The following is a 16,447-nucleotide window of genomic DNA, read 5'->3' on the forward strand; positions in this document are numbered from 1 at the left end:
GTAATAATGTTAGTTGTCCGCCTAGAGTTACGAGGAACCTTATTAGGTCTTCAAGCAGCGACACCTAAAGCGCTGTTACTGGTTTGGTGTAAAAAATAACCACATTTGCTACAAACCTTGACTATGCAATAGTCATTATGATGAACATATTTTGACTTTTGAAATATTGAAAAACTTCGCAGCAAACGCAACTTTACTAAAATTATATAATAGAATAAAAAAGAAAAACAACTCGAGGAGAAATTTACAAAAAAGGCATCTTTGGATAAATGTATTTAAGTTATAAAGAAAACACACGATAAGTGAGGGGACATTGGTTACTGTAAAGTCCGTGGTTCGTCATAGGATTAAGCTGTTGTATTGACTTTCCTCTCCATCGGGATGAATATGTAAATCCTATATTTTTGTATTCAATCCTTTGTCATTTTGTTTCAGGCCTGGTTTCACAGACACATTAGCCATTAACATTCCAGTTGATATTAATCTTGTTGAGAAGATAGATGTTGTATGTATCTACAAACAGTCAAATATCAATAAATCATCATCTCAATTTCCAATTCCTAGTGGACATGCTTCTGAAAACTTGTCCAAAATTCTATCAGAACTATCGATGACAGCAAGTGAATCACCAATGGACAAAGCTCCATCAATTCACTATGATTATTTTCCGGGGCCACTGAGACAAATCAGTAATATATTCTTATCTGGTTTTGATTCGGAAAATCATGTTATAAGCATCAATAAATTAGTTTTGATGGATCCCGTTAACAGAATAAAAAAAGAGTGGAGTAGTGTCACTTCGGGGTCATGTAATAAGCAAGCAGGAAAGTATTTCAGACATGGTGACCCTGTAACCTTTGAACTTATTGATACCTCATCAAAATACCTTAGGCCTAAGAGTGGTATCCAAAAAATTTTATCTGTGATTCTGCAAGAGTATCCACTTTCATGGCTATTCTATTGTGGTCAACAAGTTCATCCAGTGGTGACAAACCTAACACGAATGGAGAGATTGTGCTTTGTTATTCTTGCTGTGTTTCTAAGTTTCCTAGTAGAAGCACTTCAACATGGCCTTTCTGATTCTACATTATATTTTGCTTCTGATGATACAACGAGTGTCCTGCAATTTGTTGGGGAATACTTTGAAATCACTCGATTTCTTATGCTTTCAATCCCTGTAATTTTGCTGATTGTTACTTCTCTTGTTGGAAAGTTTTTATCAGGAAAGTGGAGTAGGAGAGTTGAGGATCCTATAAGTTATTGGCAAGGTAAGGTAATATATATTGACAACAGTTAGTAAACTTGTTTGATGTTAAATTACTTAAACTTGAATTACAAAGTTGGTCTGTCAAAATTAAAGAAATTTTGATACTTCCAGTTTATCAGCCTCACTGACACATATGTACATCATTAGATATTCAATAAGGGGTTCTGTCCGCTGGCAATCCTATAAAACAGGGGTTCCCAAACCGCAGGCGAAAGACAGCCCGTGTAACGATTTAAAATGGCCCGCCGAGCTTACGTGAAGTAATGTTCAACAGATTTTATTCCTACCTTTTTGCAATCTAGATACCGCTAATTTATGTCATTATCAGAGTTCAAGCACGTGTTTATCGTAACAATTCAATTATACCAGTATATCAATTATAGGTACCGGTGTTAGGATTACATAAGGCAGTAATTTAGTTATCAGCCATATAGGAAAGCTTAAAGATGTCAGAAATCAAACAAAAACTAGATTTAGAAAACTAACGTTTCTTGGATAAATGGCGGTGTTCGTATTTCTTCATTAAAAAATATCAAACTTTAGAGATTTGTCTTCTTTGCCAACGAACTATTCCAGTTCTGAAGGAATACAACATTAAGCGCCATTATGAGTCAAACAAACATGTTTCAAAAAAATGTCAAATGAAAGTGAATCCACTTTTGGGCGCTACATTCTTCCGGCCCGCGAACATCTTTCCGATTCTAATTTTGGCCTGCGTCCAATAAAGTTTGGGAACCCCTGCTATAAAAGAACCCAATTAAAGTGATCTGAAACTGTTGATACTTTGTGTGACAAATTCTCGGATATGACAGAGCTACACCTACAATGCAAGTGCGAGAATGATTCTCCTAGTATATTGTTTGAACAATTAAATTTTTCTTTGTCTTTTGAGAAACATGTACTCTCAAGATCAGAACTATTTTTTTTTGCTATCGTTACAAGGTACCAAACCACTCTACTCAGTATGGAAAATATTACTGAGCTGTATGCACAATATGATATCGGAAAAGCAAGTTATGGAAGATGAGAAATCGGAAGAAGGAATGAGTTTGGGACATTCTGCATCAAGACTCCATCTTTCTTCCATTAATCAAAAATCCGCAACAACTGTGAACTCTGGTCCTGTTGAGTTGAAACAGGTAATATAATTTTTAAATGATCAGACATGAGAATTAGATAATTTATTCTGAATAAATATTTTGAGAATATATAGAATTGAGTTTGGGAAGCTTTACTTTCAACATCCTAGTATTTTGATATTTCAGCTCATCCATGAAGAGATCCAACCGGTAGTCAGAGCCATACCAAATTATTTGAGTGAAAATCGAAGCTTGCGTCAGTTTTTGTACCCAGAACCTGAGAATGTGAGCAAAGATGAACTTTTTGCATGCAGCAGTTCAGTTATTGATCAGACTAGACAAAGCCATTTGGTATCTACTTCAGCGCAAATCAGTGTACCAAGTTCGATTTCATATCCAGAATCTGACATGATGCAAGAATCAGAGGTAGAGGAAATTAATCTTGAAAAAGTGACATTAAAACCAAAAATGAGTGAAAGTGACTTTACTGCTTCAACAGAATCTATCTATAAGACAGAGTTTCATATAAAGCATCATTCATTGTCTTCAAATCTTCAACATGAGCATCCGTTTCTTTTTCCTTCTTGTGGTGTAATAAATCGACCCCAGTCCTTAGCCTCAGATATTGATTCTGTTAAAGTTTTTGAAAAATCTGATGATCGTCCAAATGTAATCACTCATCGTCCGTATCCACCAGATGATCCATTCGAAAATAATCTGCCCAATGATTACAAACCATTTCATTTCACACTTGCTCGTTTTATACTTGCTGCTTCAATAATTATCTTTGCCATATCAGTGACTATTTATATAGTTTCCAATACCACAAATTGTTCTGAAAAAACATCTGCTCAAGTTTCAGTTTTGTTATTACTCAGCTTACTTATGAATATCTGTTTAGGCATTCCAATTTGTGCTTGCATTATCGCTTTTAGTTTGTACCTATTGAATAAATTGGGAATTGGATCTTGTTTTCGCAATAGATTATGAATTTTACCGAGTTAATAGTTTGATTTGTTTTCGCATATTATAATTCCACCTATTGTGTTATTTTTTGTTTGTGTGCCAAATTATGGTTTCAATCAGTTCTTATCAATGAAAATACATATTAGCTGTTTTAGTATGGATGATGCAGTTGGTACTGTACATATGGGGAGCTTAATAAGTTTCAAGTTAGGATATTTTTCATTCCCTTCTCTCAATGACTCATTGTTCTGGTAGAAGACCTGACGCGAGGATAAATATTAATTCTTATTGCGGCTTCTATCAATTTGGAGTTAAAAAAAAGAGTTGCCTAGAATTCAGCATTTCTTAACCTGGGGTAAATTTCGTTTTTGTGAAAAAGAGATTCAGAATGGTAAAAAAAAAACACATCTGTTTGCTTGTTTTATTGCAATGTTGTGAGAAATCAGTATTAGCCTATTATCAACAGTAGGTTCAACCGATATTGAAAACAACACCTTCAAATAATAGTCCGGCAGAATCGGGCCTTAACATTGTTTTGGGACATAAAGTTTTTTTTATTGTTTAGATAAAATGTCGATGACATAAATAATGATACCCAGGTGGGTGTGGAGTATATAATGTTGAGCAATTTTTTTTAAATGGATTTCAAGTATACGTACCAAGATGACGCACAACCTGAATCCTAACCTGGTACACATACAATGTTCAGGTTGTGCGCCATCTTGGTACGAATACTTCGGGAGCACCTTTTCGTTAAAAACAATTATTTCATAACTACATGGGTTAGTTTTGAATACATAGTAACATTGCATCTCCTTACAATGTCAGAAATTCATTTTTAGTAGATTAATGGTAGTTTATTTCACTAATATAAGCCAAGATCCATCGACAGCATCTAGCCACTTTCTTTTGCGCTCGTCAAACTACATTTGTGTTGCTGCGGGCATTTCGTTTTCTTTCTTAAAGCTTAGGGACTTAGGAAATATTTTATTAGTTGAAATGGATTGGAATATTCGACCTCGTCTTTCACTCCGAACAAGGCCATGCAAAACCATCCACTGGTATCTAACGATGTGTAACGTGTTTTCTTTTGGAATAACCGGAACCTTTCAGGTGCAGCATTGACTTTGGCCAAATTAATATATCCTTGTGGAGATAGAAGAAATGCGTATGCGAAACCAAGATGTGCACCTGTTATGCCAACATAGTTGAGTCAAACATTTTGATCACTAGTACATCACATACATTTTCCTGCGTGCTTCGGTTGTACGTAGTAACGCGCACATTTTTGCGAACATGCATCAAATTCCACTTGTTTATTGAGCTATAGGTTTTTGACGAGCTTTTGTGTATGATTTCATTCCATAGAATTTGTATGCTGTTTTAAAGAATACTAGTTTCAGCTTTTTTATTCATTCAAACCGTAGGAAGTAAGTTTTGTAATACTGCGTGTTGGTTTTCAAATGGTTTATTTATATCCATTACTTGACATACTTAAATCGGTGATGCCAGTAAATCTTTAATACAAAAAAATCAGTATCATCTGCAATAAAAACAGCAGTACCTACTCAAATGACAGCTGGGGGATGGATACTCATATTATCTGCTCCATCGCGTGCCTCTTACCAGTTTACATGAGTGCCAATTGGTATCTAAGCTCAGCCAGAGACAAAAAGTTTCGGATTGCGGTTGGCGCGAAGAATTGTTTTTAAATATATATTCCGCAATAAGATTATTTGATGCATATTACTGAAAGTTACTTTCCCATTGCACTATTCCTTTACTGATATTCAATAATATGACGCTCATCTGACATAGTTTTTCAAGTGTGTAGATAGGTATAATCTTTTCCACGCTGTTCAGATGGGAATGCGCGAATATATCTGAGAATCGCTGATATTGGTTTGCAATACGATGAAATTCCATCTTGGCATTTCTGCCTCGCGCAATTGCTGCGTATATTTATCGGAGAAGTTCTGTGGCGTGGTTATCAAATGAAGAACACATGGGAGTATTTTTTCCACTTTTTTACTATTCTCAAACCTTGACATTTTGTCAAACCTTTTTTCCATTCAACCTTTTTTTTGAAACATCCCCAACAACCACAATTAATTCTGTCATGAAACTTCCGAAACAAACAGATAAAATCATCAACAGATGCATTTCACCAAATGCTAAGTAGATATTGCTAAATTGATCTTTATTTTACCATTTTTCATGTAATGCTTTTTGGTAAACCTGTTATCTATCGTAAATACAGCACATTTGGCTATGTTGTAGTGTAACTTTTTCACCTCACATTTTTGATATTTGTATTCAGATCTCTTGGCCTTGGGCCTCTGTCAAGCAAAGTTACATATAAAATATTGGTTGTAAGTTGCAAAACATGATCATGTTGTTGGAATAACTCGGCATTTTACCACCCGCATATATATCATTCATTGTCGAGAATAATGAGGAAATCTAAAACCCGTTCTCGTGATTTTTTTGTTGTAGCTGAATTCGAGGGACAGCATGACAACAGGCAAGAAAAGCACGGTAGCCTCTTATAGTTTATGACAGGGTTTCCTAAAAGGGCACCCCAGCCCCCTTGGAGGCCACTGATCGGTTATCTGGGAGCACGAACAAACAGATGGAAATGCGAATATATAATAACAATGTATTTTTATAGAAGAGAAGAAGCAAAAGTGTTGAAAGTCTTTGGTAGTTTGAAAAGCATTGGCATGGAACATAAGAATGAACTACATTTTTTCCCCATGGATATACTATAAAATGTAGCAATTTTCTCATTCTTGTTCTCGTGATAGCATTATCTTTCACTGCATCGTCGTGATCATCCCGCTGCATAACAAGGGTGTATATCCACTTGAACCACTGCCGGCTGCATTAGCAGGCTTGTATTGTTAATTGCAACAAGAGCGGGTATTTTGAAATAGTACTCTTTATTTTACGCGTATGTTACAACAGTATTTCCATATATATGGGTCGCGACCCAAAGCTGGGTTCAAAAAATACCTAAAAGTTATTGATTTGTATTTCATAGTAAATTTGCTGCTTCCGTTGTTTGTGCACCAAGATGGCGCACAACCTGAACATAGTATTGTAACAGGTTATGTTTCAGGTTGTGCGCCATGGTGCACAGATTTGATGAAAAACACTAATACAAATATCGAGCCGTAAAAAAAATTGCTCAAGGCTGCAAACTCCACACCCATGTAGAAATGATGGGCAATAACCCCAAGATGAATAATCACAAATAAAAAAAACTTTATGTCTGAAAACAAGGTTGGGCCCAAAAAAGCCCCTTATCTGCCGGACTATAAGCCGACTTCTTCGTTATTTTAACCATTACATCGAATTTAGTCACAAAGTAGCACACTGAAATTTGTTGAAAAAGAGTGTCAGGAAAAAAATATCAAGAATATTTAGATTTTGGGTTTACGTATCTTATTCGGGATGGTCTTCATATTCCCAGTTTGTTCTGTGCATGAAAACCTTTTTCAAACAGTACAGCGAAACCTGCACCATCAAAACAACACCTAGCCAACGAGTAATAAACGATAATTTTACATCATTATTTCGCTTGACGGATGTAAATGGAGATTATTTTGAAACAACTCAGCAGGACTCAAAATCTCATCTGCCATCTAAAAAAAGCTGCAAAAGGAAATCGAACGATATTTTCCCGAATTCCACATTTTGATGAGATTGGCAAGGAATCTCTTTGTATGTGTAGTAAAGGATGTTTCTGAAGTAATCAATAAGAATTTATAGAATCAATAAACGATTCTTTCGCTAGAGATCAATTTCACTTACATCCTAGAGGAGTTTTGGGTTGAAATGCAACGTTCTTATCCAAGACTGGGTACTAATGCCCTAAAGCTACTTGTTCCCTTCCCTACGCCTTACCTGTGCAAGTGCGGATTTTCTGCGTTGCTTACTATCGAAGCTAAAGCACGGATGAGGCCTAATGTCGAACCTGACTGACATGCGTAGCGCATTGTTTGCTATTTCACCAAAATCTGGTTGCCCTAAACAAGGGCATACGTCGCGCATTAAATTTGATTGTTCTTTGTTTTCCTGAAAGTAAATTCATGTAGCTTCCTGACCGGTATGTTAGTCGTTGTTCCTGACCAAGCCTTTCTGTTTATTCTTGAGTTTTTTGTTAATATCGGTTTTTGGCTCGAACTCGTTTGAAAAAAGTTCTAGTTTATAAGATAGAAATTACCCCGCAATCTCCCCAAGATGGGGAAAAGAAGGGGTAGAATGTTGAGAGGAAATTCGCTATTCATACTTTGCTTGACGAATTTTTAATAAATGATTATCAATGGCTCGATTGGGGGTAAATATTGTAATCTTGTTTGATAAAGGGGTAAAATATGCAAAAAAGGGTTAAGAATCACTGGCCTAGATTGACCTCCCGCCTTGATTTTTATACATTGCCTGATGAGGATATGGTTTTCATATATACTTATCCAGTGGGAACACGGCTTAATCGTATGGCTCGTCTCGTCCGCTTACCAGACTATAACAAAATATGCGGTATTGGTTTAAGCTGCATCATGTTAAGCTTTAGGGATGCTTGCCATCAGCCCATCACACCTCTGGTACCGTACGCATTCCTGGGGAAATAATCACGGCTCGGTTATGTGGCGTGTCGTGCTAAGCATTATAAATGCCCTTGTCACCGCATCTCTGATTACCCTGCGTGGGTTCGAATCCCGTGGGGGGTAATTATGTGCGAGATAGTAGCGGGTGGATGGACTCGCCGCCGTAGGGTGTTTCACGTAAACGCTAATCGGTTAGGGCTTCTGCTATTATAAGTATATAGCCTACCTGGTTCCTGGGTACAAAATAACTAGATAACCGATCCCATACCCGAAATGGACAGGTAACCGAAAGAGAAGCCGTGATTCGCCATATGATTAAGTTGGTTCATCGACTTTTGTCCCCCTTCTCTTCTCCCCCGGATAAATATGTAAATCTACCCTGTGGGAGGGGATTGCTCGATGGTCAGTTAACATGAATTGGTGACCGGAAATGACGTCGTTTGCCATGATATCAAGTCGTTTTATCGGCTTCCTTCTCGCTGAGATAAATGTTACAACCGTATCATGTAACTGTAAATTTCACACATCGCCAAAATTATTCCATAAAATTTTAAGTCGGAAAAAGTTCGTGTTACGTTTCCTTCCCAATTAGTTAGTTCTGTGGCATGTTTCGGAAGTTCAAGCTAATGCATAACGGTTTTTGCTGAGTACTAAACGCGGGCGGAAGTGGGAAACGTAATGCAGGAAATTTTATCGGAGGATGTTCGCGAAGCAATATTGTTGAAATATTAGGTTTGGTATGTCGTGTTGAAACACTGCCTAGCTCATGTGTCACTGGGGTACATGCACCACTTGGTGTTAATAGTTTGAAGATCTGCGTTTAAGAAATAAAGTTATTATATTATAATTATAAGAACTCCCTAGAAAGCCACAACTACAACCATAGTAACCACCAAGTCTACTTTAGCAGCTCACGTGCCCTTTTTTGCCAAGCAGGCACGCAAGACGAAACATCAGAATTGTGGGTGCACGAGAGAACCTATAAACTGTTCAAATGGTACCAATGAACAGAAGTTTAGGGTTGAGTTCGGGAAACCCCGTACCTGAACCGAGGAAAGCTTAGTGATAGGTATACGAAAACAAAACCGATAGTAAAATGCTCATAATAAAATACATTTTGACTGATAGGCTCCAGTCAAATATCCAATTGCAGGCCAAATTACTATGCCTTCATTGCACGCAATGTATATATCAATTAATATCATTATTAATTTCAATATATATCATTATTATAGCATTGTAGATTTAAAAGTAAAGAATCTAGTTCCAGGAGATAGAAATAATTTACCACAGCATTCAGATGACAAGTTCGCGATAATTTTGATCAATGCGCTCTTGTACGTGCTGAGCGTATGGTGCGTGTAATATTTACAGGAAACAGTTCTGCATTTGATTAATTCAAAAGGAAGCTTTGTTACGACATATTGTCATTATAGCGAAGAGGCAACTTCTCTCAGTCGCGGAATCCCTATACTCGGCGAATGATCTTCCCAGTTGACTATGTTTTGCACATGTTAGGAGTTATTTGCCATCAGATAACACCGTGAAGTTGAGTTTTATGAGGTATAGGAGGTTTCGGGAATTAGGACAACAAAAAGTAATATCAGTGGTTAGATGTTTGGTATATATATGTTTGTGAAGTATGGATAAGTATAAGAAGCAGAATAATATTTTGAAATTTCTCTTTTATATAATCATTCCACGCCCACGACCTGTGACAATGTGGAAAATTGTCAAGTATTCGGAATACCAGGGGTGTGTTGGATAATAAACATATTTCGAGCACTCTGTCGTCAATTCGAATACGCTCTCATTATTTGTATATGATTTATCACGGACTATAATGCTTACCATTCAAACTAAAGTAAATCTTTATAAATAAAATGGGAACATCTCTTTGCTTTGCCTTCTGGAAGGCAATTAATCGAAAAAAGACATTGACTGAAGACTTGTTGCAAACAGGTGAGGTGAAGTTTTTCGACATTTCTTTTTGTATTGGAAAATTTGTAAAATATCATTTTTTTCGTCCACAGTGCCAATGTATATTACGCCTGAATTCCGTTTATTGATAACACATTTGGTTCACCTCAATCTTTGCATTGGGCGGTTAAAAGTAGAAAACTTGATTAAAAATCAAATATCTAGAAGGATTGAGTTGCTAAAACATTGCTTTGAAATGTAAGTTTATTATTACATTGCATCGTGAATCGCGCGACTCTCTTGGGTAAGTCTCATCGTCAAATTAGTCATTCTGATTATCAAATTAGTCATTTTATTTATCAAATATTCATATATTTAGCAATATTTCTGTACCATTGTGATCAGATGTTATCACACGGTGTATCTCTAACTCTAATACATTTCAATATCAATTTAGATTTGAAAAAATGTCTCAATCTCGTCGACCTCACATTTCTAGCTATCGGCTCGATGGTTGGAAGTGGATTATATGTTATGACGGGTACAATAGCCCACAATGTTGCAGGTCCGTCCGTAATAATTAGTTACATAATAGCTGCGGTGGCATCTGGTCTCTCTGCTATTTGTTATGCTGGTAAGTGAACCACGTAGCAGTTTCTCATTCTCCACCAGGTGGGCAATATGTTTTTACAGCCAAATCAAGTTTATTTGCGAATGTTTACTTTTCTTTTCAGAATTCGGAGCCAGAATTCCCATAACTGGTTCGGCGTATCAATTCACTTATATTAGCATCGGAGAATTTTGGGCTTTTATCATTGGATGGAATGTACTCATTGAACATATAGTTGTGGGATCCGCCGTAGCAAAGGCATGGAGTGGGTACGATGAAACTTCAATTTTTTATTCGTTTTATATCATTTTGTTTCCATTCTGCAATTAAATCTCGTATTAACAACTGAACAACCGGAATTTATGTCCTTTATTCACAGTTATCTTGATGCCGCATTCGGAAATGTTGTTCAAAATTATCTTTTACAAAACGCTCCAATGGCCGATGGCGGTATGTTCGCAAGATATCCGGATCTCATTGCTATTGCTGTTTTGATAATAATAACAGTAATTCTTGCAACTGGTGCCAAGATATCTTCGTTGGTAACAACAGGATTTGCTGGACTTAATCTGCTCATTGTGGTTATCATAATTGGTAAGTGATTAGTGTGATGTTGGGTGTCACAAGAAGAGAATTTCGTTGTTTTTATGTCTACGTTACAAAATTAATTAAACCTGTTCAAACATAAAAATTGCCGTCACTGCATCACCATGTAAACCCTATTTGGCTGAAGTTTGAAACACAGCATGCATAACTCTTGTTTGAAGTCTTTTAATATGTCATTGTAGCATCTTATGTTGATGATTAAACATCCTTCACAAATATACAATATTTCTATCTTTAACTAACTAGGTACTGGTTTTTACCTGGGTGATACCAATAATTGGACTGATGTTGATGGCGGATTTTTCCCATACGGATTTTCTGGGACTATGAGCGGAGCTGCCAGCCTAATATTTGCCTATGCTGGATACGAAGCCATTGGAACCGCCACAGAAGAAGCGTTGAATCCGAACAGGTTATTGTGAAAATATTATGTCACTGGTTTTGTTTGTATTTACGTTTTTATTTTTTTTACTTTGACCATATTGTTTTTTTTTCGCAGGGATATACCACTATCACTTCTCATCGGGTTGTCGGTAGTTGCGACAGCGTATGTTGGTGCATCAGCTTCTCTTACATATATGATTCCTTACAACATGATTTACGATTTAGCTCCATTTCCTAATGCGTACATACAATATGGATGGAACTGGGCAAGGTTCGTTTTTTCCTTATATTATATCATTATATTTTCTTATAATATTTAAAAAAATTATTGTAAAAATTTAGTGAAATTTCGCCTTCTAAAAATATGCCTGATTACTAAACGACATGTAATGTTATTATAGCCGCTAATTTTACTGCAAGTCACCGTAAAATTGCTGACAGTCATTTTTTCCTTAGTTTTTATGTGTTATAAAAAAACTCAAAATTCACGTTCTGTCACATTGAAAATGGGCATGTATGTGTCATTTGAAATAATATTGTAGCATGTAGATATTGCATTCTAAAAGTCTGTATTATTTACGTATATAGCCTATAAACAACTTGCATTCTAGTACTATTTAGGATAATTTTCAATAGTCACGTTATTTGCCTCAAGGTAAGGTAAAATTGTTTTACAGTGCAGTGGCGCATTGTGTTTCTGGCTATATGTATATTTTTTAAAATCGAAGTATAAAAATTCATGTTTAAATATTCTCATATAGGAAGAAATATAAAATGAAAGAAAAAAAAACAATCACGTGCCGTAACCTAATTTATTTTATTGATAATTATACGATAATCCTCAAAACACAGGTTCACGCCCGATAACTCAAATGTAATTACAACGTTTTTGAACAGGTACATCGTCTCGATCGGTGCACTCGCTGCCATGACAACAGCTATGTTAACTTCGTTGTTTACCGTACCAAGGTATTTTCTTGCAATGTCCAGAGATGGGTTACTGATGGAAATATTTGCAAGAGTCAACGAGAAAACAAAAGTACAAATACACTTTTATGGTGATGTATCATAAAATTATAAGTGTATAATGCATTTCCTATAAACCCGATATGGCATTACAATATATATTTCACATTGTGCTAAATTAAATATCATGCCATATTATAATGTCACGAATATTGAATGCCTCTTTTCCCCCTCTTCAACTCAATTCTGGGTCCGCAAATGTATGCATGTTGATATATTAATGATTATTTTCACAATTATTTTAATCCTTACAATTGAGTACTTGCCTATTTTTCGAATATTATCCGATAGAATCCAAAAATTTATTACTGGTGTCGAAATATCAAAAATCACGTACTGTATAGGTTTGCAGACTTGCAGCCTATGAAAACATGAGATAGAAGTATATTTAACTTGATCTGCTAATTTTCTGAGTGGCTGTCAATTCTGATTGTGAGGAGATGGTTTTATATTGCGTCCGGCGTTATTAAATGTGTTTTATGATGAGATGAGAGCGTTATACTAAACTAAATATTAGTCATGGTCAAGTTTATTTTTTCCACCCAGTAAAAATAGCATGCAAAATTAAAAGAATAAAAATAAACACACATTTCACTGGGAAAGAAAAGCCGAAGGAACCAAAGCTGTCTAGCAGCGACACTCAAGGTTCGAATTGAACATTCGCGAGGTCTAAAATATCGAATTTCGGAGTGATGGTATCATTGATGGGCGAGGATTTGGCAGTTAACTAACCAACCGTGCGCCACAAATTACAAAAAATTAACATTCGGCCTGCTAGGTGGCTAATGGGGTATTCCGTGAATAAGCAAGAATGCTAAAAACTAGGTAAAATGAATGAAAGAAAAGTCAAGATGCTCGGCGAAAAAAAACATCGTAAAAAAATAGTGCAAACATGTCAATTCAATTACTACTTAGCCGGGTTCAATAACCATTTTTTATTATTTTTTCCATCCAAGACCAATTTTCCCAGCTTGTCTGTTTTTGCGAGTTGAATCAATCTGCATGTTTTTGTTCAAATAATAGTCTTTTGCGTGTCCGTGTTATGTCCTAACGAAAATTCTGACCAAATTGTTATTTCAGAGTAACGGCTAAAAATTCTGTTATTCAAAACCTGCCATTCAATCTGAATGTGCTATAATCAGGGTGTGCAACCTGCTGCCCACAAGGACAAATTGTTAATTGACACAAGAAGAAGTGTCAATTTTAAAAGGTGTACGGCCTGCGAAACGAGTTTTTAATTTAGTTTAATCTGGTACGTGCTAGTAAGTCCAATCCTTTTGCCTTGCAAAGCCTGTATATATGTGAGTCCAATTTATTGTCTATGACTATGACCTCACAATGCGCTAACACCGAGCTTGTGCAAAGTGCAAAGCGAACAATTCATGTCATAAGACCAATAACTAGAATTTGTGTGCAACTACAAAAGGGTGCATGTTAAATAAAGATGTGGCCCGCGGTTTCACCAAGGTATTTGTATCTGGCCCTCCGGTATTAAAGAATACACACCCCTGCTTTACATAATGTAAGAACTAAATTTGCTCAATTTGCAATGTCAAATTTTTAACAGAATTTTTTATCATATATATGGCTCCATCCACAATGAAAATTTCTATCTCCATACAATTTAGTAAGTATAGTTGCATTTTAGACGCAGAAAGACAAAGGATTTAATAATGACTATAGAAGATCCCTTCTGGGCAATACTGTAAAAAACAGCTTTTGAATGAACAAATTTTTATTACAGGTTCCTATATTTTCTATCGTGACTTGCGGACTAGTATGTGTACTATTTGCTTTTGCATTTGAAGTTGATGCACTTGTAGAATTCGTCTCAATTGGACAACTAATTGCGTGCACTTTCGTCGCAATTTGCGTCATAAAACTTAGATATCAACCAAATTCCATTACGAGGTAACATGTTTCTGATAATGATGAATCGGTTAAAAATGAATGTATTTGTTTAATTGTAAGGCTTTTATGATTCTACATGACTGGAGTAAACATATTATTTAGCAAATAGCATGTTCAATATATTATTAATAATGGGTAAAAGTACACTATCGCAAATCAGTATAAGTGCAGACGCTGTTTACAATATTTTATTTTTGTTGTTGTTCTTCAGATTCATGGATACATATACCATTAATGAAAACCAATCTGATGCATCGGAAAAATTTCCGCTGATGTCGCATGTGGTAAAAACTTCTGAGAAAGATGAGACAAAGACCCAAAGTGCTTCGAGTTTATCTTCTAAGTCCGAAGTAACCCTCTTCGAGGAGACTGGGCCAAATGTTGATCAAGGAGTCGGTAGTGTGAAAGCCGAAATTTTATCTAGCAAATTTGGTTTTCTTTTTCAACCTCTAGTGAAATTTGAAGCCGGAGAAGTTCCAAATTATCTTCTAATATTGGCAACTTTTGCTATTACCGTTACATCTGCACTCGGCATATTCACTCAAGATTACATCTCTTCGTGGTGGAACATTGCTCTGATTTTCATATTTTCATCCATCGCGACAGTATCAATTCTGCTATTGCTCGTATTCAAGCAAGACGAAAGCATCAAAACTTTCAAGGTATTTTATTTCTATTGGAAAAAATTCTTTCGACTACAGAATGACGACATCACAATATGTGCTCAAATTAAAAAAAAAATTTATGCGATGTCAATACAATATCTCACAAATATGATTCAGTCATTTATTATCATCAGTTTATATTATTTTAATTTACACAGGTTCCTGGAGTTCCGTTTGTCCCATTTCTCAGTGCAATCATAAATATTATTCTTATTTTAAAACTTCAGCCAATGACTTGGTTAAGACTTGGAATTTGGTGCATATTGGGTAAGTTTCAGTGGAGTGGGTAACTAAGGAATATCAAACACGTTAAATATCTTTAGTAACCGATATTTATGTAATTATTATCTTCCAAACAATAGCTTGTAACTTCTAGCATCGAGGTTTCTACTGTAAGCTGAAAGCTCTCGATTCGCGATTTTGTTGTAATCTTACAGTATACTGCAAAGAATACCATAGCTTAGGTTTTGTCATATGCCTAGGGCGGTAATTGCAAGTTTATTTCAAGGTAACGATTGAACTTCATTTTGTATATGACTAATCTACGGTTGCTGTGAGGCAAACAAACAAGCCATTTCCAAGTCATAACTTGAATAAAGAAGCCTCTTTGCATTTAAGTCATTTAATGGGAATTCAATTAATATGTAATTTTTCAAGTCTACTTTCAGTTGCTTTACTCAATACTTTCACTTCTATTTTAGGTTTGGCAATATATTTTGGTTACGGATATAATCACAGTGCAGAAGGAAAGCGAAGATGATAATATGCGTTTTGCATGGATGAATCATTTTGTTTAAAATTCATCAGAGAAACATTTGAATTACTTTTGTATTTTTATACCTATATTATTTATGTTGTGATACCAGATAAATTAGACTATATATACTATATGGCAAAATGCGGTCGAAGCGTGGTGGTAGATTGGGGATGGCAAAATGCGGTCGAATTGTGGTGGCAGATTAGGGATGGCGACGTTTGAGAAAGTGAAGGGCATGGTGTCAGTGTTACCGTACCGTACATCGGTACTGTCGGTACCGTACGAACATTTTAGGGTTCTTAAGTTTAGCATGTAGCCTGAATGTAACTGCATATGCCAGGATACGGTAATAAGTACCACCTACCGGTACGTACCGTAGTGAGTACCGGTATGTGGCCCATTACAGCATTAATCTGCTAATGCTAATCCAGTCCCTGACGGCATGGGCTGCGTAGAGAATGGCAGTAGACAGAAAATAAGAGATTTAACATTCTTCTGGTCCAAATTAGGCTACTCTGGCAGTTGTTTTGGTGGTACTTACTTCGACCACATTTTGCCATCCCCAATTTGGCTTTTCGTCCCTATTTCGCCATCCCTAATCTGCCACCTTTCGACCGTATTTCGCCATCCCCAATATGACTTTCAT

General features: G+C 36.0%; 2 protein-coding genes across 3 annotated transcripts in view; both read left to right on the top strand.

Moving 5' to 3' along the window:
* The window catches only part of LOC120346535 (uncharacterized), a 66,688-nt gene extending 63,212 nt beyond the window's left edge, over positions 1 to 3,476 (top strand). The window contains exons 120-122 of the mRNA XM_078114947.1: positions 436 to 1,268; positions 2,210 to 2,406; positions 2,533 to 3,476. Of these exons, the coding sequence (XP_077971073.1) occupies positions 436 to 1,268; positions 2,210 to 2,406; positions 2,533 to 3,336 (1,834 nt within the window). The 3' untranslated portion in view covers positions 3,337 to 3,476. The remainder of the gene's footprint in view (positions 1 to 435; positions 1,269 to 2,209; positions 2,407 to 2,532) is intronic.
* A 5,787-nt stretch (positions 3,477 to 9,263) lies between these two features.
* LOC120346376 (cationic amino acid transporter 4-like) lies at positions 9,264 to 16,377 on the top strand. Of its 2 annotated transcripts, none has more exons than XM_078114994.1 (11): positions 9,264 to 9,889; positions 10,300 to 10,476; positions 10,577 to 10,721; positions 10,832 to 11,046; positions 11,305 to 11,470; positions 11,558 to 11,713; positions 12,340 to 12,481; positions 14,213 to 14,379; positions 14,591 to 15,041; positions 15,203 to 15,311; positions 15,746 to 16,377. In XM_078114994.1, exons 2-11 carry the CDS (start codon positions 10,353 to 10,355, stop codon positions 15,802 to 15,804), a joined length of 1,734 nt encoding a protein of 577 aa, XP_077971120.1. In that variant the 5' UTR covers positions 9,264 to 9,889; positions 10,300 to 10,352; the 3' UTR covers positions 15,805 to 16,377. The 2 variants fall into 2 exon arrangements, with proteins under 2 accessions (XP_077971120.1, XP_077971119.1); XM_078114993.1 differs by having other exon boundaries at positions 9,265 to 9,884.
* The last annotated feature ends 70 nt before the right edge of the window (positions 16,378 to 16,447 follow it).

The sequence above is a fragment of the Styela clava genome, chromosome 8 (assembly GCF_964204865.1).
Source record: "Styela clava chromosome 8, kaStyClav1.hap1.2, whole genome shotgun sequence".
Taxonomy (NCBI): domain Eukaryota; kingdom Metazoa; phylum Chordata; class Ascidiacea; order Stolidobranchia; family Styelidae; genus Styela; species Styela clava.

Bases quoted from the DNA above. Each gene is read 5' to 3' on its own strand.
- LOC120346376 (XM_078114993.1), top strand. From the start codon at position 9,806: ATGGGAACATCTCTTTGCTTTGCCTTCTGGAAGGCAATTAATCGAAAA. The intron at 10,477-10,576 runs GTAAGTGAACCA...TTTTCTTTTCAG, and splicing joins CTCTGCTATTTGTTATGCTG to AATTCGGAGCCAGAATTCCC. The intron at 12,482-14,212 runs GTACAAATACAC...TTTTTATTACAG, and splicing joins GAGTCAACGAGAAAACAAAA to GTTCCTATATTTTCTATCGT.